At 37.5% G+C, this 23,075-nt stretch overlaps 1 protein-coding gene across 2 annotated transcripts; it reads right to left on the bottom strand.

The window, feature by feature from the left end:
* Window positions 1-43: 43 nt before the first annotated feature.
* Window positions 44-9,430, bottom strand: LOC131352043 (glycosyltransferase family 92 protein F13G3.3-like). Of its 2 annotated transcripts, none has more exons than XM_058387880.1 (2): window positions 9,305-9,430; window positions 44-5,177 (listed from the first exon to the last, which is right to left on the bottom strand). In XM_058387880.1, the coding sequence occupies exon 2, from the start codon at window positions 2,683-2,685 to the stop codon at window positions 1,498-1,500; it is 1,188 nt and encodes a 395-aa protein (XP_058243863.1). In that variant the 5' UTR covers window positions 2,686-5,177; window positions 9,305-9,430; the 3' UTR covers window positions 44-1,497. The 2 variants fall into 2 exon arrangements, with proteins under 2 accessions (XP_058243863.1, XP_058243862.1); XM_058387879.1 differs by having other exon boundaries at window positions 3,347-5,177.
* Between the last annotated feature and the right edge of the window lie 13,645 nt (window positions 9,431-23,075).

Here is a 23,075-nt window from a genome sequence, read left to right as displayed (position 1 = left end):
CTGGTACACCTCACCAAATGAATTCATGTGAATTCAAGGCACGGTTTGGAACACTTATTTTTTAGCACGGTCATGGAAGTCTCTTTTAGAAAGCATTTCAGCATTTCCTACTTGTTCCTCACCAAGATCTCAAAAGATCTATTAAAAGTATAGAAGCATGTTTAAAGAAAACCTTTAATAAGAGGATGTGAGGGGGAAAAAAAATGCCCACGTGACTAGCTATCCAGTGAAATGTTACTGTCCGTTGCAATGCAGAAAATCATGCAAATCCAGGTCATGAACTATAGTTAATGATTAACATCAACCCTCAGAATGGAGATCTGTGTGATCTCAGCTCAGGGACTGTTTTTTGCTAATCTTCTCGGATTTCCATGCAAAGTAGTTGTATCACAGCAAGTAGTAGATATCTATGCCTAGAGTTTCACAGAATGGTAAAAAGTGATCTAATAATGAGTCATGAGAGAGGTCAGAGGAGAATGGCCGGAAATGTCTGTGCTGACAGGAAATCTAGAGTTAAACACTCACAGAACGTGTAAGAAAGATACAAAGGCCAGGCAATGTTTGTCCAGTCCTCAAATGTCTAGTTTTGCTGATACTGTTCCCACTGTAGGCTAGAATTCCTGGTCTTAGCTAACAGGAGTGGAACCCGCTATAATATTCTGCTGTAACCCATCTCTCAAGATTCCATATATTGTGCTTTCTAAGATGATTTATCTTCTTAACCCTGTCAGCACAAATTATTATTGCCTCTGATCTCTCTTTTCAACAACACATTTCCACCTACTGAACCTGATGTTTTTTTGTTGGCTTGTCACCATTCTGTGTTTGGAGTAAGTAGGTAGATAGAATTTATTTAGCCAATCTATGGGAAATTCTTAGTATCATAGACATTAATCTAACAATATAATTCAAATCAAATAATCTAGTATCAAATTGGTTTGCTATAATGGTTTTGTTCAACAGCGGCAGCTTGGTGGCTCTGGGATTTGAACTCACCACTGTCTGTTCAGCAGTCCAACAGCATAACCATTGAGCTTTCCCATCCCTGTAAAGTTCAGTTTTTGCAGACATATAGTCCACACACTATGAGAAACATTTGTTTAAGAAAATCTTGAACACCCTGCAGCTTCTTGAGACGAGAGCCATGATTTTCTCATGGAGTTTGCATTGTGCCCAAACTTCCTATTTGAATGATGTAAATGGCTTGAAATGGTGACTAAATAAGCAGTATTTAGATACCAAATGTAGTATTGTGATGTTAAAGGAATTGTGTACGTATGAGGAAGTGGTATAAGATTACTGGAATCTTCTTCAAGTCTAAATTGTGGTTGTGCTTTTATTAGAAAATATTTATGTAAAATGGCCTGACATGGGGCACAATTAATGTTACCAAGTGATTCCATGAAACAAGTTAAACACTTTAAACATTTCCCTCAACATCTCTGCTTAAAATCCTCCGTCATAAACATTTTCCTGAGGCACTGACATTAGAGACATTTAGAGAATGTCCAGTGCTTCCTGCAGCACTTCAGAAACAGCAGGGATCAGCATATCTGCATAGTCCCTGAGACGTGTGTCTCGGACGATGGAGCGAGTTAACAAGGTTTCATTCAAAACCTTCCTTATGTGGTAAATGTGTGCGATCTCAGGGTCCACCCTGATGCTATCATTCACAGACTGCAAAAAGCCATGCACTGTAGTACGAAAGACTAAGCGAGGATTTACAATCACTTTAAAATCATTGAACACTTTGGGGTCATTGCTTAACTTAAAAACATGTTCTAAGATGTTGACTCCCATAACTTTCTTCCATGAGCATGGTAAATCTAGATTCAAATCTTTGATGGAAAGAGGAAACAAATATGCCTCGAATTCAAAGCCCACCTTCCGACTGTATTTCCTCTCCAATTCAGGCAGGAGTTCTGTCCAGTTTTTGAGGTTAATAGGCAGAATGAATTCATCCAAATCATGAAGAGCTACATAGTGACTCTGGTACATGTAACGATACACACAGTCATTAAGTGCCGCAATTTGTCCGAAGTAGTGTAGCTCTCCTGAAGACAGAGTCGAATTCCAGCCTCTGGACACATTAATGTAGGAAGCTACATGCCATGGGATGAGCTCCACAAGATTCTGCCTCACGTAGTAATCCAGGATCTTCTGCGTAACAGGATGGCAGCTGGTTTTGTAAATAGCTACCCTCTGGACACCAAGTATCTTGAACATCTCCATGGCCTGCACAAGCTGCAGCACATTCACATAATCAAACATGGTAGAAATGCAAACTGTGAATTCATAGGGAAAGACTTCCTGTTTCTGTTGATTCCTAATAGGTTGGAAGACATGAATGTCCTGCAAGGATCCATCCTGTTTAACTGATCGCGAAGTGATAGCCACATGTGTTGGTGTTGGACACATTTCTGGTACTTTGCAGATAATATCAGCAGTGCCATATTCAAACCCAAAGTGGTCAGAGTGAATGCTGTAATTACCAGGTATGGACACAATTTTTCCATTGCAGCACAACAAGCAGTGATACTCTGTGCTTTCATTGCGATGCACTATAGCAATCGTACGAATCTTTTTCACTTCTTGGCGGTGCTCTATGTAGGAGCCGACCATATATGTTTTAAGATTGCTGACTTTAACGATCGGATCAGTTTGTACTGGTACACCACATGCCATTAGCTTCCTTCTCCAGTCTGTGAAATTGTAAATAGGCTTAGAATTCTTGAAGCTAATTACTCCAATTAGGAAGATAGGCACAAGAAGGATGAGAGGGAATAAAAGGATCCGTGGAAAAACAAACAGCTTTGAAATTACTGTCCTGTGATATATTAACAAGAAATTCAGTTAGTTTAGTTATTGGAATTGGTGCCATTTTTTTTCCAACACATTCAACGTAAACTTCAGTTTACATCAAGCCAGTATTATTTATCTATAAAGATTAAAACATATTTAAATACTAATATATGAAGAATTAAATAAAAACTTTTAAATAAATATAAGCAACGATAAATAGCTTTAAAGCCCAATACCTGTGGCAAGCTGCAGTCCGAGCACCCATCTGTCCAGTGTGAAGCTCCTACAGCATTCTCTCTCTCTCTCTCTCTCTCTCTCTCTCTCTCTCTCTCTCTCTCACTCACACACACACTCTCTCTCTCTTTCTCTTCAAGGGGCAGGTCTTAACAAAGGTAACAAATCCTTCCACACACACACACACCTTTCTAATTTTCATTGAAGACGGCTGAGCCAATAGGCCTCATTTACGAAGCCAGATACAAATGGATTTTTTTGTTCGTGGGAACATTTACCAACACTTGTGTATGGACACTTTGTATGTATGTATGCTGTAAAAATGTTTTTATTTATGAAATTTCATTATTTAAAGCAAATACCATGGTCCAGAGCATGTTATTATTTCAGTATAATTGTCATTTTTCTGTAGCACACCAGTTTCAAAATTCAGTCCACATTACTTCAATAAAGTTCATATCCAAAGACTTAAATGGCCTTTGCAAAACAATGATTTTGTATCAACACAAATTTTGCATGTGACAACAATCTTTCTTATTCTTCACATGTTTTAAGAGGTATGTTTTAAGCAAATAAACAAACAAAAATGGTAATGGCAGCATGGTGGTGGCATCATCCTACTTTAGGGCTGCTTTTCTTCATCAGAACTGGGGATTTAATCAAGGTGAAGGGAATCCTGAAAAGCTACAGTTTTCTAAAAACTGGTAGAAAAGCATATTCTTATTTGTTCATAGCAAAATCTTTGATGACTTCATGATTGATGATTTCATGGAATGGTCTATGTGTCTATGCCCAATGTTTGCTGAAGCACATGAGAAACAGCAGGGATCAGCCTGTCTGCATAGTCCCTGTGATGTGTGTCTTGTATGTGGGAATGCGTTGACAAAGCTTGTTTTGAAATGTTCCTCATGTGGTAAATATGGGCGATCTTTGAGTCCACTCTGACACTACCCCCCACAGACTCCAGAAAGCCATGCACTGTAGTCTTAAACACTAAACGAGGATTTACAATGACTTTAAAATCATTGAACTCTTTGGGGTCATTACTTAAGCAACTGACATGCTCTAAGATGTTAACTCCCATAACTTTCTTCCAAGAGTCTAGGGAATATTCCGAGTGGAAATCTGTGATGGAAAGAGGAAAAAAAAATGTCTCAAACTCAAAGCCCACATTGTGATTGTATTTCCTCTCTAATTCAGGCAGGAGTTCTGCCCAGTTTTTGAGGTTAATAGGTAGAATGAATTCATCCAAATCTTGCAGAGATACGTAGTGACTCTGGTACATGTAACGATACACACAATCATTAAGTGCTGCAATTTGCCCAAAGTAGTGTAACTCCCCAGGTGAGGCTGACTTCTTCCAGCCTCTGGACACATTAATGTAGGACGATATACGCCAGGGGATGATCTCCACAAAGTTCTGCTTGACATAATAATCCAAGACCTTCTGCGTAACAGGATGGCAGCTGGTTTTGTAAATAGCTACTTTCTGGACACCGAGTATCTTGAACATCTCCATGGCCTGCACAAGCATCAATATATTTACATAATCAAACATGGTAGAAATGCAAACTGTGAATTCATAGGGAAAGACTTCCTGTTTCTGTTGGTTCCTAATAGGTTGGAAGGCATGAATGTCCTGCAAGGATCCATCTTCTTTAGGTGATCGGGAAGTGATAGCCACATGTGTTGGTGTTGGACACTTTCCCGGTATTTGGCAGGTAATATCAGCAGTGCCGTATTCAAAGCCAAAGTGGTCAGAGTGAATGTCATATGCAGCAGGTACAGAAATCTTCTCTCCATTGCAGCACAGCACACACTGATACTCTGCTTTTTCACTGCGAAGCACTATAGCGATTGTCCGTATCATTTTAACTTGATTACGGTGCTCAATGTAGGAGCCGACCATATATGTTTTAAGATTGTTGATTTTAATGATCGGATCATTTTGCACTTGCACCCCACATGCCATCAAGTGTGGCTGCTTCTTTTTCCAGTGTGGGTAAATAACATTAAGCTTGTATTTATTATTTCTTTTGTCTCCAGTTATCCAGTAGACAAACCAAAGGAACAAAAAAAGAATAAAAAGGATGAAGAATGTCCTTAGAAAAGCAAACTGCTTTGTGGAGACTGGTTCTGTCCTGTAAAGTATGAAAATTAAAACATTTATCAATCTTATTAATATGTGAAGGTAGTGCCACCAAAATTATCATTTTTTTGAAAACCAATCATTTAGGTTATTGAAGAAGAGTGCATGGGATGCAAGTAATGAAAAGATGTTCTAACATAATTAATAAAACTTTATTAATTGAAATAGTCTTCAGATTTTTCTGTTGCCTAGTCATGCTGACTAGTTCTCTGGACGCTGATGTTGAGGCCATTAAGCCACATTTCCCTATCTACGTAACCCTTTATTATCCTGACTAGGCCATATTTATTTAGAATATAACAAACACTTTTGCATTACATATACACTACCAGTCAAAAGTTTGGACACATCTTCTAATCCCATGGTCTTTCCTGATGTTTATTTCTTTCTACATTGTAAAACAATGCTGAAGGCGGCCGAAATACACAATAATGTCCTCTGAACAGTTGATATTGAGATATGTCTGCTACTGATGCTCTGTAAAACCTTCATAACGGCTCTAATCTGAGGTGCTGTTAATTGGTGATTTCTGAGGCTGGTAACTCTAAATGAACTTCTCCTCTGCAGCAGAGGTAAGTTCTGGTCTTGCTTTACTGGGATGGTCTTCACGTGAGCCAGTTTCATCATGGTGCTTACACAACAACTGACTTTTTTTGTCGTTACATATGGATTACTTAAGTCCATGTGTGTTATTTCATAGTTTTGAAATCTCCAGTATTGTTCTAGAATGTAGAAAATAAATCCCTAAACAAAAAACACTGAATTAAAAGGTGTGTCCAAACTTTTGACTGGTAGAGTATATGTATCAAAAATACACTACAGTACTCACAAAAAGTTAAGGATATTTGGCTTTCGGGTGAAATTTCAGGATGCACCTAAAATGCACTATAATCTTTGCAGGTGAACTTAATTTGACCTTCTCTACACTTTTGAATGCACATGTCCAGCTGTTCAGTGTTTCAGTACTTTTTGCATAACTTGCTGTTCTCTAACAAGGTGCTTAACAGCAAAATTCACAACCGGTGTTTGATCCATGAATCGACCAATAAAATTTCTGGTTCAATTTTAGTATTTAGACAGTCCTCTTCATCATGCTGTTCACATTTTGACCACATTTTGATCATGAGACCAAGACCACACCTAACAACTGACCAACAGTACCTCGCCATTGCGAGGCTTCAAACAGGATGTTCTCAGAGGGAAGTGGCCACTGAGCTTAGAGTGTCACAGAGTGTCATCAGCAGGTTGAGACAGAAATACAGAGAGACTGGAAGAGTTTTTATTTATTTATTTATTTATTTATTTATTTATTTATTTATTTATTTATTTTACTATTATACCCTTTATGGGGGTCTGAGTCCCCCTTAAATGAAAATTCTAGACTTGCCCCTGATTGTGCCCATATACACAGATATAAAATGCGGTCTGGCTCCTGTTTGATTTTATTTAGCCTGTAAATTGCATGTTGAACTGCTTTACAAAATTGTTTTTCTTCAGGGATTTTTTTCCAGGTGACAATTATTTATTTTATAAAAAATGATTTAAGTTAAGTCTGAAGTTTGCACTTTACAAATCCCTCATATTTTGTTATATTACTTTATTTTACTAGAATAATTAGAACTTGTAAAGACTGGTGAAAGTTTGCATTTTATAAATCCCCAGAAAAGGTTTTTATGTTGTTGTATTGATTATTGTTTTTCTAAACAATAACAAAAACAATAACAAAAAAAACTTGTTAGCGAAAGTAAGTTTGCACTTTGCACTTTTAGTCCACATTAGAAGTCATATATTTGGTTATACTGTTTTTGTTCAAGTTAAAAAAAATCTATTCTATAGTATCTAGTGTTTTATTAAATTTTTTTTAAAGAAAAATAATCATTTTACAATCGAAAATCGAATTTTGTTTTAAAAAATCGGAGATTCAATTTTTAGGACATATCGCCCAGCTCTACCTGCAAGGGTACCTGACCACACCACCAGGCCAGGGAGCATTTATGCTGGATGAGGGACCAGTGGGCCTCAGTGCTGTTCTCTGATGAAAGTCGATTCACGTTGAGCAGAAATTATGGCCACCAACGATGTTGGAGACGTCAAGGAGAGTGTTATGCATCAGCCACTGTTGTCACCAGACTAGCCTTTGGTGGTGGTGGTGTTACAGTCTGGGCAGGTGTGTCTACTCAATACAGAACTGCCCTACATCTTGTGAATGGTACAGTGACAAGCCAATACTACCTGAGTAACATCATTAATCCAGTCATTGTGCCCCTGCATGAACAGCACAGGCCTAATTTCATCTTCATGGACGACAATGCTCCAGCTCATCAGGGTCGCATCATTAGGGAACGGCTGCTGGAGGCTGGGGTACCTCAAATGGAGTGGCCTGCACTTTCTCCAGACCTGAATCCCATAGAAAACGTATGGGATCAGTCGAGTCGCTGTGTAGAGGCTCGTAACCCTGCACCCTAGAACCTCAATGACCTGAGGGCCACCCTTCAAGAAGAGTGGAATGCCATGCCTCAGCAGACAATAAGTCGACTCGTGAACAGCATGAGACGTCGTTGTCAAGCTGTAATTGATGGTCAAGGGCACATGACAAATTATTGAGACATTGACATTTTTTGTTGTGGTATACCCACCACTGTTGTTGGCTTTTCAATAAATTGTTTGAGATAGGAAATCACCATTGCATGCTTCTACTTAAATGCCCTACTTTCATAATATAATATCACTGTAGTGTGAATTTTTTACATTTTCCATAGATTTCACCCAAAAGCCAAATATCTTTAACTTTTTGTGTGTAGTGTATATCATGTGTCAGGTATTTTGCATTAGTTATGGTAAGAAGTGGTCCCAGCACTTTGGAATTCACCCAATATTTGCATTTGTCTCATAATCATAAAAATGTGATGTTTCCTACTTCCTTTAAGTAGTAGATCTAGAGATGTAGCTACCTGCAGTTAAGTAGAGGTGAGATTAAAATCTGCCTGTAACCGCATCTTGTGTACTCTGTGGATTTCTTCTATTATAGTTTTGCATATTGTATTTGTCATACAAAAAAAAAAAAAAACACAATATATTTATAAGTGCATTTACAACACCTAATTGCAGGCCTGCTGAAGCAATGAGAAAATAAGTAATGTGGTCAGAGATGACTGTGCTCCAAATATAGCACTTACATTAATATGTTAGATTATGTCTAACATTTGCCTTAATAGACTACGGTACCTAAGGGACCGTCTACAAATTCCAACAACTGATATACAACATGGTGCAAAAAATTACTTAACGGAAAAAAGTAACATTTGTATACTGTATAAATTATTTTATGATAATTATTAGTCCTACATCCAATTACAGCATAAAACTTACCTGTAGCATCCTAGTACAACATTTGCAATATGATAATGTCCATAATTTTGTAGATGGTAATGCTATAGATGTGAAAATGTGTGTGGAATTCGACGACGGTCCCTTATTGAAAGATAAATCGAAAACCCAAACGAAACTAACTTTACCACACTAAATTTGGGTAAGAAAAAAACGTTTATTACGTATGTAATAGATATGATATAATAAATCTTACGTTTAACCTGCTAATAAATATAGAAACACATAGGTTTTTTAAGGCTACTTCGTTTTTGTATGCGCTTTGCGGTTTTAGACGAAGGGGAAAAACGTTACGCTCCTGTCGCATATGATAAGCTCTATACTAAAAGAAATACAAATGGTTTTTGTTGTTTTTAAATAACGGATAGTAATTTCGGAATTAAAATATAGTTGACTATAAAATATATCCATCCATCCATTTTCTATACCCGCTTTATTCCTAATAAGGGTCACGGGGATCTGCTAGAGTCTGTCCCAGCACACATTGGGCTAAAGGCAGGGGTACACCCTGGGCAGGTCACCAATCCATCACAGGGTCACATATATAGACAGATATTTATATATAGTAGTACAATTAATTAAAAAAAAAAGAAACACAACAGTTATACGCACAACAAATTTATATCATATATGGATAGGAAATTAAACTACAATTTTTATACATTTCTTTGAACAAGTAGAAAACTATAAAGAACAAGTAGAAAACATTATTAAAATGGAAAAGCCTGATACCTGCCGAGAGCGTGCATGTCCATTTTCACTTATTCTACGCGGTGTATAGGCGTCACATGGGTGTTAACTGTGAAAAAGTTAGAAACGGAAAACACGCGCGCACACACACACACACACACGCACGTACACACACAGTGCTGTGAAAAGGTTTTTGTCCCCTTCCTGTTTTTTTTTATTCTTTCATTTTTTTTTGCATATTTGTCACACTCAAAACATTCAGATCAAATAAATTTTAATATTACACAAAGATAATGCAAGTAAATACAAAATGCAGTTTTTAAATGATGATTTCATTTATTAAGGGGAAAAAAACTGGCACTGGCCTGGCACTATGTGAAAAAGTAATTTCCCCCTAACCCAGTGGGCAATTTGATGTCGAAACAACATCAAATTGACGCCAAAAAATATGTCAAAAAATGCAAATCACATTGATGTCAAAACACCAAAATAATGACACAAAAGTAAGAAATATTTTATTTTATTTTTGGCCCTTTTCTTAGTCCAAACACATCCATTGTCTATACCGGCTTTATTCCTAATTAGGGTCACAGGGAGCCTATCCCACCTTGCCAGTCCATCACAGGGTCACACATATAGACAGACAACCACACGCTCACTTCTATGGCCAATTTAGAATTACCAACCAACCTAATGTACATGTCGAACCAGGGATTCGAACCCAAGACCATCATGCTGTTACGCTAACCACTAAGCCACAGTGCTACCCGTTAGGCAGAATTTTTAAATGACTCCAAAATTAACATTACTCTTTTTACCATTACAAAACCAGCGTAACAACGAGAATTCCTCTGTTCACATAAGCCACAGCAAGCTAAACTAATACAGGATATGAAAACATTGGAAAATAGCATAGACAAAAAGTACCAAACGTCCTTGCACAGAGTCATATTTCACGTTTTCTTCTAAGTGTTAAAAGTTGCCCAAAATAATTTATATTCTACATTTTTATCAGTTGTCAACACATGTACCTACATGATAAAAAGACACAGTGCGAGTCAGTGAGCCTGACAAAAGTTCACGTTAATGTGAAAGGGAAGGGTTTGTCAATGCGAAAAGGAATAATTTCAGGGAATAATAAAAATAAATAAATATTAGATTAATTTCAAATTTGGAGGGATGCCTGTTATTGTTATTCAGACAGGAAATGTCAAGGTTTTTTCACTGTGAAAAATTAGGCCTACTGTAAATTAATTAACTGGCAATACATTATTATAAAAAAAAATATAGTACTTTCAGTATTGTAATTACACAGCATTATGGTATCATAAAAAAAATAATAATAATAACCAGTCCGAAATATTTTTTGTTGTTGTTTTTTAAATTACTGAGATTAAAGGGAAAGTCAGCAGATGCCAAATGATGAGGCCTTATAAGAAAAAGTGCTAAACAGCTGAATTATTGATGACAATGTGATGTCAATATGACATCAATTTCACGTCTAAAACATGACATTGATTTGATGTAAATTGAACGTCAAACATTTTGGCCTACATATATAATAAACCAATTTCAGTGTAGGATTAACTTCCTATTTTAAACCAGTTACCACTGGAAGAAATTGCCTCCCAAACTGAATTTAAAATAATGTTATACAGCATTTTGATCAAGTCTTGACTAATATTTGACATCAGATAGATTTCAATGTGCCCGCTGGGACCCATTGGAGGGTTTTCGAGCATGAATTGACTGTTTAAGGTCATGCCACAGCATCTCAATCAGATTTAAGTCCGGACTTTGACTTGGCCACTCCAAAACCTTGATTTTGTTTTTCTTGAGCCATTCAGAGGTGGACTTGCTGGTGTGTTTGGAATCATTGTCCTGCTGCATAAGCCTTGAGCTTGAGGTCACAAACTGACGGCTGGACATTCTCCTTCAGGATTTTCTGATAGAGTGCAGAATTCCACCATTTTTGACTGTTGGTATGATGTTCTTTTTATGAAATGCTGTGTTGGTTTTATGCCAGATGTAACGGGAGACACACCTTCCAAAAAGTACAAGTTTTGTCTCATCAGTCCACAGAATATTTGCCCAAAGTCTTGGGGATAATCAAGATATTTTTTTTGGCAAATGTGAGACGAGCCATTGTGCTCTTTTTGGTCAGCAATGGCTTTTTCCTTGGAACTCTCCCATGGATGCATTGCCATGACACATATATTAGGCAAAACACAGTCTCTTTCTTATTGTTGAATCATAAACACTGACCTTAATTGAGGCAATTCTTTAGATGTTGTTCTGGGTTCTTTTATGACCTCCTGCATGAGTCGTCGTTGCGCTCTTGGAGCAATTTTGGTAGGACGGCCACTCCTGGGAAGGTTTTGTGGATAATGGCTCTGACCGTGGTTCGCTGGAGTCCCAAACCCTTAGAAATGGCTTTATAACCCTTTCCAGACTGATACATGTCAACTATTTTGCTTCTCATCTGTTCTTGAATTTCTTTAGATCGTAGCTCTTTAAGCATGCTTCACTTTGTCAGACAGGTTCTATTTAAGTGATTTCTTGATTCAGCAGGTCTGGCAGTAATCAGGCCTGGGTGTGTCTAGTGACATTTAACTCAGCTTTCTAAAATAATGTGGTTAATCACAGTTCTTTCATGATTTGACAGGAGGGGGCAATTCATTTTTCATGTAGGCCCCGGTAGGTTTGGACAGCTTTTTTCCCTTAATAAATGAAATCATTTAAAAACTGCATTTTGTATTTATTTGCATTATCTTTGTGTAATATTAAAATTAGTTTGATGATCTGAATGTTTTAAGTGTGACAAATATGCAAAAAAACAAAACAAAACAAACCAAAAACAGGAAGGGGCAAAAACCCTTTGACAGTGGTTTCAAACACCACACTTCATGGGCATAATTTTGCATGTCGTGCAGTTAACAGAGCTGTTGTGAAAACTAGCGTTGTGTCTGTAAACTGTCATAGTCGTCCATTTTGGAGTTGTACTCTAACAAACAGACAAAATCTCGTATCTGTCGGGGCCGTAGGTTTTGGAATCCAACTCTGACAAAACACAGAATTACATACAATAGTTTTAAATTACGCACAAGTAAATTAAAATTACACACAAATGTTTCGAATTACGGATGATTATTTTTGACACAGATTTTATTCCATAGTATCTATCAAAAGTGGTCCAAAGAAGGAAAAGTGGTGAACCAGCGACAGGGTCATGGGTGGGGAGCGAAGGCTCTACAGGGAAGGCTTTCAACAAGGCTTAGAAGTGCGTTTATGGGAATCTTTGACCATTCATATATATGCATAAGAGTGAGAGAAAGAAAGAGAGTACATGTGTATATGCATATATGTTTATATGTTTTTAGGGCAAGTCAGAGAAGATATTTCTATAATTGTTCAGGGCTGTGGTGGATCCAGAGGCAGGAAAATACACCCTGGACCGTAAACAAGGCCACTGCATTGAACCTAGGTGTTGAGGAATGTATGAATATATGTGGCGCCCTTCCATAAACTGGAGACCTGGAAAAATTAAACACAGACAAGATGCCAATCACATGCCAAACACACATTCTTTTGCAAGGACAAAGGTGTTGGATATGTTAGTAGAATGTTTTATTATGTTTAGTTAGGTTTTGTGTCAGAGTTTGCTGTGAAGACTAAAGTTTGTACAGCATTGCCTTGTATAGTTTATTATTTATTATATTGTACTGACTAATGACTTTGCACTGTCAGTAAAAATTTTCACTTTAAATTTACATAAATCTGGTGTTTCAACACGTTTACCACATAATGGTCTAGTCCATGTGCTGAATTGAATTCTATGCAAATTAATTCATACATTTTCATGGAATTCAAGTAAGGAGAGCCTTCTTGAGTTATTTTCACTCTACATCACTTTATTAATGTACCATTCAATGACAAATAATAACTCAATATCATTACAAAAGAAGCATCTCTTGTACTTCACAGTGGATTTGATGTTCTTGGTATAATGCACACAACCGTTCCTTTACCAAACATAAATACCACAAATATCGCCAATGGATTCTGTTTTTCTTTTATCTGACCAGAGTATACCAAAGTACATTGTTAAACATGTATTCCTTTGCTTTGCACAAATTTAAAAAATGAACATAACTTATGAACATAATTTCATAGCTGTATCGCAGATAGTTAGTCCCAGGCTACTAAACTAAATCAAGTCAAATCAAATGGATTACATAATTGAGCAAAAGTTGACTACATGTTTAACAGTACAATAGGCTTTAAAAAAAAACAAATCACATAGAAAATTTGGAGATAGCAATATTAACATGCTTTATAAGCCTGATACTTGCTGACACTGTGCATAAAAAATCATATGGAAACTGATCCAGATGTTTCAGAACCATAGCTTATCTACCAAACCATGATAATGATTACCAATTTATTTATATATTGGTCCATTTGAAAACTCATCAGGGAGGCTTCAAACAGATGTGGCTGTAATAAATCAGTCTGTTGGATCACACTCTTTTACCCACTTGCTTTCAAACATTGTTCTTGGCTTATTCTAAGGGAACACTAATGGAAACATTCAAAATAGCTTAGCTCACTGGTCAAGAAGAGAGAGAAAGAGAGGCAGATCACATCTCACTTTTTTGTTACATAAGCACAGCTTAGGTATTGTATATTAACCAATTTGCTTAGAATAAAACTTGTTTTCATCAAATAATGGATCAGCTGGACCTCTATCTGAATCTAATGTCTGTGAATCTTGTGTGTAAAACTAATAAAACATCAATTATTTTACATCTGGAAGTAATGAGATATTTATGTATTTTGTGCATGCATTAAAATCCTAATATTTTACTTCTCTCAACTGGCTGTTAATCTGTTTTTTGTTTAAAATATGTTACTTATGTGACACCCAAACTAGTTCATAAATTTGTCACCAAACTATTCAAATCAGTTTTATTTCTAGACCCCGAATGAGCAATCCCATAGATGACAGTAGCAATGATAAATCCCCTGAAAGGAACCTGGGTAAAGGCAAACCTTAACAAAATATGTTGAAAGGATGTTCAGTACAACCAAACTGTCGATAAGCACAGGGTAGTTTTTTTTTTTTAATAAGAGTATATTAATGTGGCCTGTGAGTATATATTGAACTTTATGCATAAAAAGGCTACTATCCTTTACATTCTTCTCCAGAACTTCAACAGCAAAGCATAATGAATTCAGATGATACAAATGTGTTGAGTAAATGTTTTTGGATGTGGCAGGATGTGCACATTTCCAGCAATGCTAAAGTTGAGAACAGTTGAACTCTTTGCAAATACAGAGTGACATGGTGCAGTGACAAGCAAATGGGGGTGGAGACAGTGGAGCCCATGTGATCTGTGGCAAACAGTGCACACTGCTTCTTCTTTATCTACTATGATATGATGCATTTATACACTAGTGAATTTTATATATAAACACACTCCCTCCAGAATGCTTCATTTTATCACAAAGAAAACGGATTTGGAATGTTAGCTGCACCATCCCCTGATAAACATTATTACTATGGCAACCAGAGGTAGGAATGCTTATGGGCAGTGTCATAGTACAGGAAGGTCAGCAGTAAGTCAGGTTTCCATCAGAGAAAAAAAAAAACAATGTTGCACTCACAGCAATGCTGCTAAGGCACATTAATCCTGCATGCAGGTCTGTCTAAGATAAGGTTCGAAGTGGAAATATCCACACAGAAATAAGTTATTTAATAGCAGACCTTCGTGTGTATGCGGGAAACTGGTCCTGACGCGAATTTTCTTGCAATTAATTTCAAGAATTATCAATGATACCTCAAATAAAACTCCTCTAATATAAAGCCTCAGCTGATCTCTTCTCGGACATCTCTAAATTGTCTGTAGTGTGTGAATGTGAGTGTGTTTGCAATTGTACCCTGTGAAGAGTTGGCACCCCATCCAGGGTGTCCCCTGCTTTGTCCCACACTTCTAATTGTCATAAAAGGCCATTATAAACCTGTTCTCAGATTTGGCTTACAATTATGTACCATGTGTGAACATTTGAGTAATATGTCAAGTGGTATGTTTACCACTTCTTTTAGCCTGTCTGTCCTCAGTTTAGTCCCTACTATCACACCTCACAGGTTGGCTAACCAGAGGCCTGCTTATCTCAGCATTGTGCACAAATGTCTGGGGCGATTGTGGAAGATTGTGATTATCTCCTTCCACTGGTGCCGTCTACTCATGTGACGCTGTCTACTGCCAACATAAGTGCTATTCAGATGGAAACTGGTGTAATTAAAATTGACTGGAATCAACAGATGAAAATTAAACAATTATAATAATAATTAGGATAAAAAAGGTTAAAAATGAAAATAAACTGATAGTAATTTTGTAGGCTTTGTATTTTTGTGCTGGCATTTCCTGTGCAAAATGGAAAGGGTAAATTAAATTGAAATATAATATTTATATCAAATTTCCATATCATGACCATACTTTTCACATATAGTTCTTTGGCTTATCACAGATTTGTTTCACCCTTTAGTAAGTGTCCAGTGCATTCTGAAGCACTTGAAAAACAGCAGGTATCAGTCTGTCTGCATAGTCCTTGAGACGCATGTCCAGTATGTGGGAATGTATTTCCACATCATTTCTCTGAAAGTTTATGTGATACATGCAGGCAATTTCATGGTCCACTCTCACACTCCCTTTCAGTGATTCCAACAGTCCATGGACTGTAGTCATAAACACTAGACGAGGATTGGCAATGACTTTGAAATTATTTAACATTGTGGGATCACTGCTTAACCTATAAACATTTTCTAAAATGTTTACTCCCTTAACCTTCTTCCGGGAGTCTGGTGAATACTCAGGCCTTGGATCCTTCATGTAAACAGGAAAAAAATTATTTTCAAACTCAAAGCCCACCTCCAGATTGTATTTCCTCTCCAATTCAGGCAGGAGCTCTTTCCAGTTATCTAAATTCAAAGGCAGAATGAATTCATCCAGATCTTGCAGAGATACATGGTGACTCTTGTACATGTAATGATACACACAGTCATTAAGTGCCGCAATTTGCCCAAAGTTCTCAAAGTTCACAAAGTTCTGCCAGACGTAATAATTCAGGACCTTCTGCATAACAGGATGGCAGCTGGTTTTGTAAATAGCTACTTTCTGGACACCGAGTATCTTGAACATCTCCATGGCCTGTACAAGCATCAATTCATTCACATAATCAAACATGGTAGAATTGCAAACTGTGAATTCATAGGGAAAGACTTCCTGTTTCTGTTGATTCCTAATAGGTTGGAAGGCGTGAATGTCCTGCAAGGATCCATCCTCTTCAAATGATCGGGAAGTGATAGCCACATGTGTTGGTGTTGGACAAATTTCTGGTATTTGGCAGGTAAAATCAGCAGTGCCGTATTCAAACCCAAAGTGATCAGAGTGAATGCTGTAATAGCCTGTGTTTTCACTGCGAAGCACTATAGCAATTGTCCATATCATTTTCTCCTCCTAGTGGTGCTCTATGTAGGAGCTGACCATATATGTTTTAAGATTGGTCACATTAATGATTGGGTCATTTTCTGCTGGCACACCGCATGCCATCAAGGGTGGCTGCTTCTTTTTCCAGTTTGGGTAAAAAGAGGTGGGCTTTTTTACTCCAGTGAGAAAATAAAATGATAATTGTGATTAAGAGGGTCCTTGGAAAAACATAGTGCTGTGAGATTTGTGCTGTCCTATGAAATTAAAAAAGAAAAAAATTACTGTTAGACAAGAAAATTTTTCTATGATATATATATAACACATTTTGCCATTTTGCAGGCTACCTAATGTTCAGGTTACAGATGGGAGAAAAAAATCAGCGCTTTTCTTAAGAGATCATGGCCAAATTTGCTTTATTATTTCCAGGCCATGGGTGGTTGTGGCTCTGAATTCATCCCCTGACAATAAGGCAAATGCTTTACTTCTGCACCACTTTTGGTTGGGTCTACTTGCTCACCTGTGCTGATTAGATGTGCTCAAACAGTTTGACCAGCACATCAATAATGTAGGACTGTGCATTAATCTTTTTAAGGGTTTTATATATATGTAAAAGTTAGATATATATCAGATCTATCTATCTATCTATCTATCTATCTATCTATCTATCTATCTATCTATCTATCTATCTATCTATCTATCTATCTACACTATATTGCCAAAAGTATTCGCTCACCTGCCTTGACTCGCATATGAACTTAAGTGACATCCCATTCCTAATCCATAGGGTTCAATATGACGTCGGTCCGCCCTTTGCAGCTATAACAGCTTCAACTCTTCTGGGAAGGCTGTCCACAAGGTTTAGGAGTGTGTTTATGGGAATTTTTGACCATTCTTCCAGAAGCGCATTTGTGAGGTCACACACTGATGTTGGACGAGAAGGCCTGGCTCTCAGTCTCCGCTCTAATTCATCCCAAAGGTGTTCTATCGGGTTGAGGTCAGGACTCTGTGCAGGCCAGTCAAGTTCATCCACACCAGACTCTGTCATTCATGTCTTTATGGACCTTGCTTTGTGCACTGGTGCACAGTCATGTTGGAAGAGGAAGGGGCCAGCTCCAAACTGTTCCCACAAAGTTGAGAGCATGGAATTGTCCAAAATGTCTTGGTATGCTGAAGCATTCAGAGTTCCTTTCACTGGAACTAAGGGGCCAAGCCCAGCTCCTGAAAAACAACCCCACACCATAATCCACCCTCCACCAAACTTTACACTTGGCACAATGCAGTCAGACAAGTACCGTTCTCCTGGCAACCGCCAAACCCAGACTCGTCCATCAGATTGCCAGATGGAGAAGCGCGATTCGTCACTCCAGAGAACGCGTCTCCACTGCTCTAGAGTCCAGTGGCGGCGTGCTTTACACCACTGCATCCGACGCTTTGCATTGCACTTGGTGATGTATGGCTTGGATGCAGCTGCTCGGCCATGGAAACCCATTCCATGAAGCTCTCTGCGCACTGTTCTTGAGCTAATCTGAAGGCCACATGAAGTTTGGAGGTCTGTAGCGATTGACTCTGCAGAAAGCTGGCGACCTCTTCCCACTATGCACCTCAGCATCCGCTGACCCCGCTCCATCAGTTTACGTGGCCTACCACTTCGTGGCTGAGTTGCTGTCTTTCCCAAACACTTCCACGTTCTTATAATACAGCTGACAGTTGACTGTGGAATATTTAGGAGCGAGGAAATTTCACGACTGGATTTGTTGCACAGGCGGCATCCTATCACAGTTCCACGCTGGAATTCACTGAGCTCCTGAGAGTGACCCATTCTTTCACAAATGTTTGTAAAAACAGTCTGCATGCCTAGGTGCTTGATTTTATACACCTGTGGCCATGGAAGTGATTGGAACACCTGATTCTGATTATTTGGATGGGTGAGCGAATACTTTTGGCAATATAGTGTATCTATCTATCTATCTATCTATCTATCTATCTATCTATCTATCTATCTATCTATCTATCTATCTATCTATCTATCTATCTATCTATCTATCTATCTATCTATCTATCTATCTATCTATGCCAGCATGATGGCTTAATGGTTAGCACGTTGGCACTCCATCCAGGGTGCATCCTGCCTTGATGCCCGATGATGCCTGAGATAGGCACCGACTCCCCGTGACCTGAGTATAGATCGGATGAGCAGTACAGACAATGAAATGGGAAAAAAAAGAAGATATGTATAACTCATTCAGTCATGCCTAATCATGTTCATAGCATCATAGCCATGTTTATAAAAAAATACAACGTTGTTCATACTGTATATTTATTTTGACTACTTCAATAATTGTCATGATTTTAAACTATTCTAAATGTACTAGGATTTCATTTGTTTTTGTTAAACATTCTACTAATCTATTAATTTAGAAGATATAGTATGTGTAATGATGTGTTACGATATCTTTGATTCAGGGCCGAGCAATCATTTGGGTGCAGTGGCATGGAGAAAAACACATAGTATACATCACAAAATAGTGGGTTGTAGGAAATAAGATAGAATTATTAAGGCTTCTCTTTATGTGCACCTTTATGTAATTGACACTTTTGACTGTTACCCAGGATGTGCTAACCTAAAATTACCAGTCCAGTCTCAGACTTACTGGAGTGGTAATTTAAATAAATGCTTGCACACACAGACACACACATACATATACAGCTCTGGAAAAAAAATAAGAGACCACTGCAAAATAATCAGTTTCTTGTGTTTTTTTTCTTTTCTTTCAGGTACATGTATTGGTGAAATAAACAGTTTTGTTTCATTTTTTGAAAATATATTTCTCCTAACTCCAAAATATAACTATTGTTATTTAGAGTGTATATTTAAAGGAAATGGCAACACATCGAAATAACCCAAGATTATGCAGTATTTGCGGAGCTTTAATAACTCAAATAAAACAAACTGCAAATAATTTGTAAACAAATTGTGTTAATGCTTTTGGCTAAATAACATTAAGAAATCAGTGTTTGGTGGAATAACCCTGATTTCCATGCGTTTTGGCTCCATGCTCTCCACCAGTTTTTCACATTGCTGTTGGGGAACTTTATACCACTCTTTTTGTGATAAAGCAAACAGCTCAGCTTTGCTTGATGGTTTGTGACCAATCCATCTTCGTCTTGATGACATTCCAGAGGTTTTCAGTAGGGTTCCGATCTGGAGATTGGGCAGTGGTCTCTTATTTTTTTCCAGAGATGTATATAGATTAATGTGATTTCTTTTGCATATATACAGTGTTTAATGTTGAATTTTACTTTGTATTACAGAAATTAGATGAATTGTGGAATAATAACTGATTGGAAGCTTAAAACACATGACATGGCCCTTCAAGGAAAAAAAAAAACCCTTAAAATTGAACTTACTTAATAGTAACCTTCACTACTTGGAAAGTCTTGGCAGTTTCTAGCCTAAGTATAAAAAAAATAAAACGTTGTACTTTGGCCTTTAGCATATCACAGTACACTGGAATCAAAGCATAAGAATTTTATTTATTTATTCATTTATTGTAGTTCATTAGAAATAAGGGCTTTTTTTTTTACTCAACAATAATTGTTGACACAAAAACATAATCTGTAACATTACTCTTCAGGTGAGGCATCTGAAGTTTCATTCCACACGTTCAGGAGGTTTAACACGTCCCAGTAGCTCTATAATTTACTTCCATAATATATCATAATATAATTAATAATTATCAATAATTAAAAAAATAAAAATTAAACACTAAAATGCTTTACCTGGAAAGATCAGCAATGTGTGTATTCATTTGCTTTCATTGTGCAGTGTGTGTGTGTGGGCCAGCTCTGTGATTGTAGGGTTAATAGTAAATGCGCAAGTATTCACAAAAAAAAAGAAAAAAAGAAAAAAGAAAAAAAGTAGAATATTCTCTAATCTGCTGGAAAAAATGCAAACGAATGCATTTCTCAAGGGCAGATGTGCTCCTTAAGATAAGATACTCCCTCGCAGAAACTCTGGTTCCACTGAAAAAAAAAAAAAAAGAATTCTGCGTTTCCTATCAGAATTTAACCAAACTGGAATTTGTTTCTCCAAAATTAGGGTGCCTCTTGATGTTCAAAAACAGATTGTGTTTAAAACCAATCAGTAAGGTTACTGAAGAAGAGTAAATGGGATGTGAGTAATGAAGAGATGTTCTATCTTTATTAATCTAGCTTTATTAATTGAAATAGTCTTAAGATTTTTCTGTTTCCTAGATTTGTGTGTTTGCCAATTGTCTAGTTCAGGCATGAAACTCTTATGAAATTCTCACTGACACTGTGGCTTATAAGCCACATTTCCTTATCTACATAGCACCTTATCTACATCAGGTGAGCGAATACTTTTGGCAATATAGTGTAGCTGTTTGCAATTAAGTAGAGGTGAGATTAATATCTGCCTGTAACCACATCTTGTGTACTCGATAGAGCTCTTCTATTGTAGTTTTGCATGTTTAATGTCATACAAAAAACCCACAATGCATTTATAAGTGTATTTACCACAGGCCTACTGAAGCAATGAGGAAATAAGTAATGTGGTCAGAGATGACTGTGCCACAAATACAGCACTAACATATTTTTGTTTACCAGCACAAACAAATACAAAAACAAATCTCTAACTGTAATTTACACTATAAGATTATATTTATCATTTGTCTTGATAGACTATGTTAAATTCCATCCACTGCCATACAACATGGGGCAAAAATTGTTAATTTCTTAAACTAATTCTCTAAAATCTACTACATTGCAAATGCAGACCGCCCTGATGATTGATATAATAAACTACTGTCATGCTGTCTGTGCGCACCAACACATGGCAGCCCCCGAGGTCTGAGAGAAAGTGTTTCAGTGTTAGAAACACGGCCCTCATCTCCAGGCAATTTATGTGCCATGAGAGTTGAGGGCCCTCCCAGAGACCCTGGGCAGGGTGGCCATCCAAGAATGCTCCCCAGCCCGAAAGCGAGGCATCCATCGAAAGAGTCTCGTGAAGATGACGCACCCCTAACATGGTTTGGTGTTTGCCAGTGACTGTGGGCAACACTCCCTGAAATGGAGGAGGATGGGTGATGAACTGGATCCTGTACCCTTTTCCTACGGTATCTAGGACCCACTGAGAGACACCTGGCAGAAGTTTCCACGCTGCCAGGCTGCCTGAAAGAGGTGTCAACCTCGTGCTGAACTCCTTGGCACCCTGAAAAAGCAATGGAAGTGATTAGAACACCTGAATTCAATGATTTGGAGGGGCGTCCCAAAACTTTTGGCAATATAGTGTATATACACAGTTGTGCTCAAAAGTTTGCACACCTTGGTCGAATTTGCAAAACAAATGTATTTTATTTCTTTTACGGCTCAAGTTCATATGTAAGGCATAACAGAAGGACACAGTAATCAAACAAAACATGACAATAAAGAAAAGGAGGAAATACAGTAATCCCCCGAAATTAGCGGGCATTGCGAAAAACCGCAAATTTTGAATGTGGTAAAAATGCCTATTTTTATAGTTTAAACCCCAAATATGTCTTTTGCTATCGTTTTCGTTGGTATAAGTCAGATAAATACAGTAATAATGTAATTTAATTTAATAAATATACTGTAAAATGTACTCAAAGTAAAAGAGAATTTACAGTTGGAAGACTGCATGGAAGCGAATATACTCTGCTCTCATTTGGGATATATGTGGTTAATATATTGCTTTTTATTACATAGACGTGCAATTATTCATAGTTGAAAAGAGATCGATTTAAAGCAAAGGCTGTTTAAGTTGCATCTTGAATCGTATGAATACTGAATTATTTTGTTTGTATGTGGTGTCTAAAAATTACTCTTTGTGCTGTAACTCGTAGTATTAGTACAGAATTTGTCACAAAGAACACTCACCAAACACCAGAGATGCGTCACAGGGCAGCAAATCAGCAAATTGCGCAAAATTGCGGAGGTTTCTGGAAACAGTATTAGTTTGCTTCCAAGGAAAATTCTGCGAAGACTGAGGCCACGAACACTGAACCGTGACTTCACGGGGGTTCACTGAAATCCCTGTTCAAAAGTTTGCATACCTTTAGTTCTTAATATCATGTATTGCCCCCTTTAGCATAAGTGATGGCATGCTGTCTTGTGCATGAGGTCCTTAAGTCTCTATAGCTGGCCATTCTTCTTGGCAAAATGCCTCCAGTTCTTGTAAAATTTTTGGTTGTCTTGCACAAATTGCACATTTGAGATATCACCAAAGTGGCTTAATGATATTGAGGTCAGGAGACTGTGATGGCCACTCCAGAACCTTCACCTTC

The sequence above is a fragment of the Hemibagrus wyckioides genome, linkage group LG04, assembly GCF_019097595.1.
Source record: "Hemibagrus wyckioides isolate EC202008001 linkage group LG04, SWU_Hwy_1.0, whole genome shotgun sequence".
In the NCBI taxonomy this organism is placed as follows: Eukaryota; Metazoa; Chordata; class Actinopteri; order Siluriformes; family Bagridae; genus Hemibagrus; species Hemibagrus wyckioides.
Note: the sequence above shows the minus strand (reverse complement) of the source record. Positions and strands in the feature narration are given on the sequence as shown.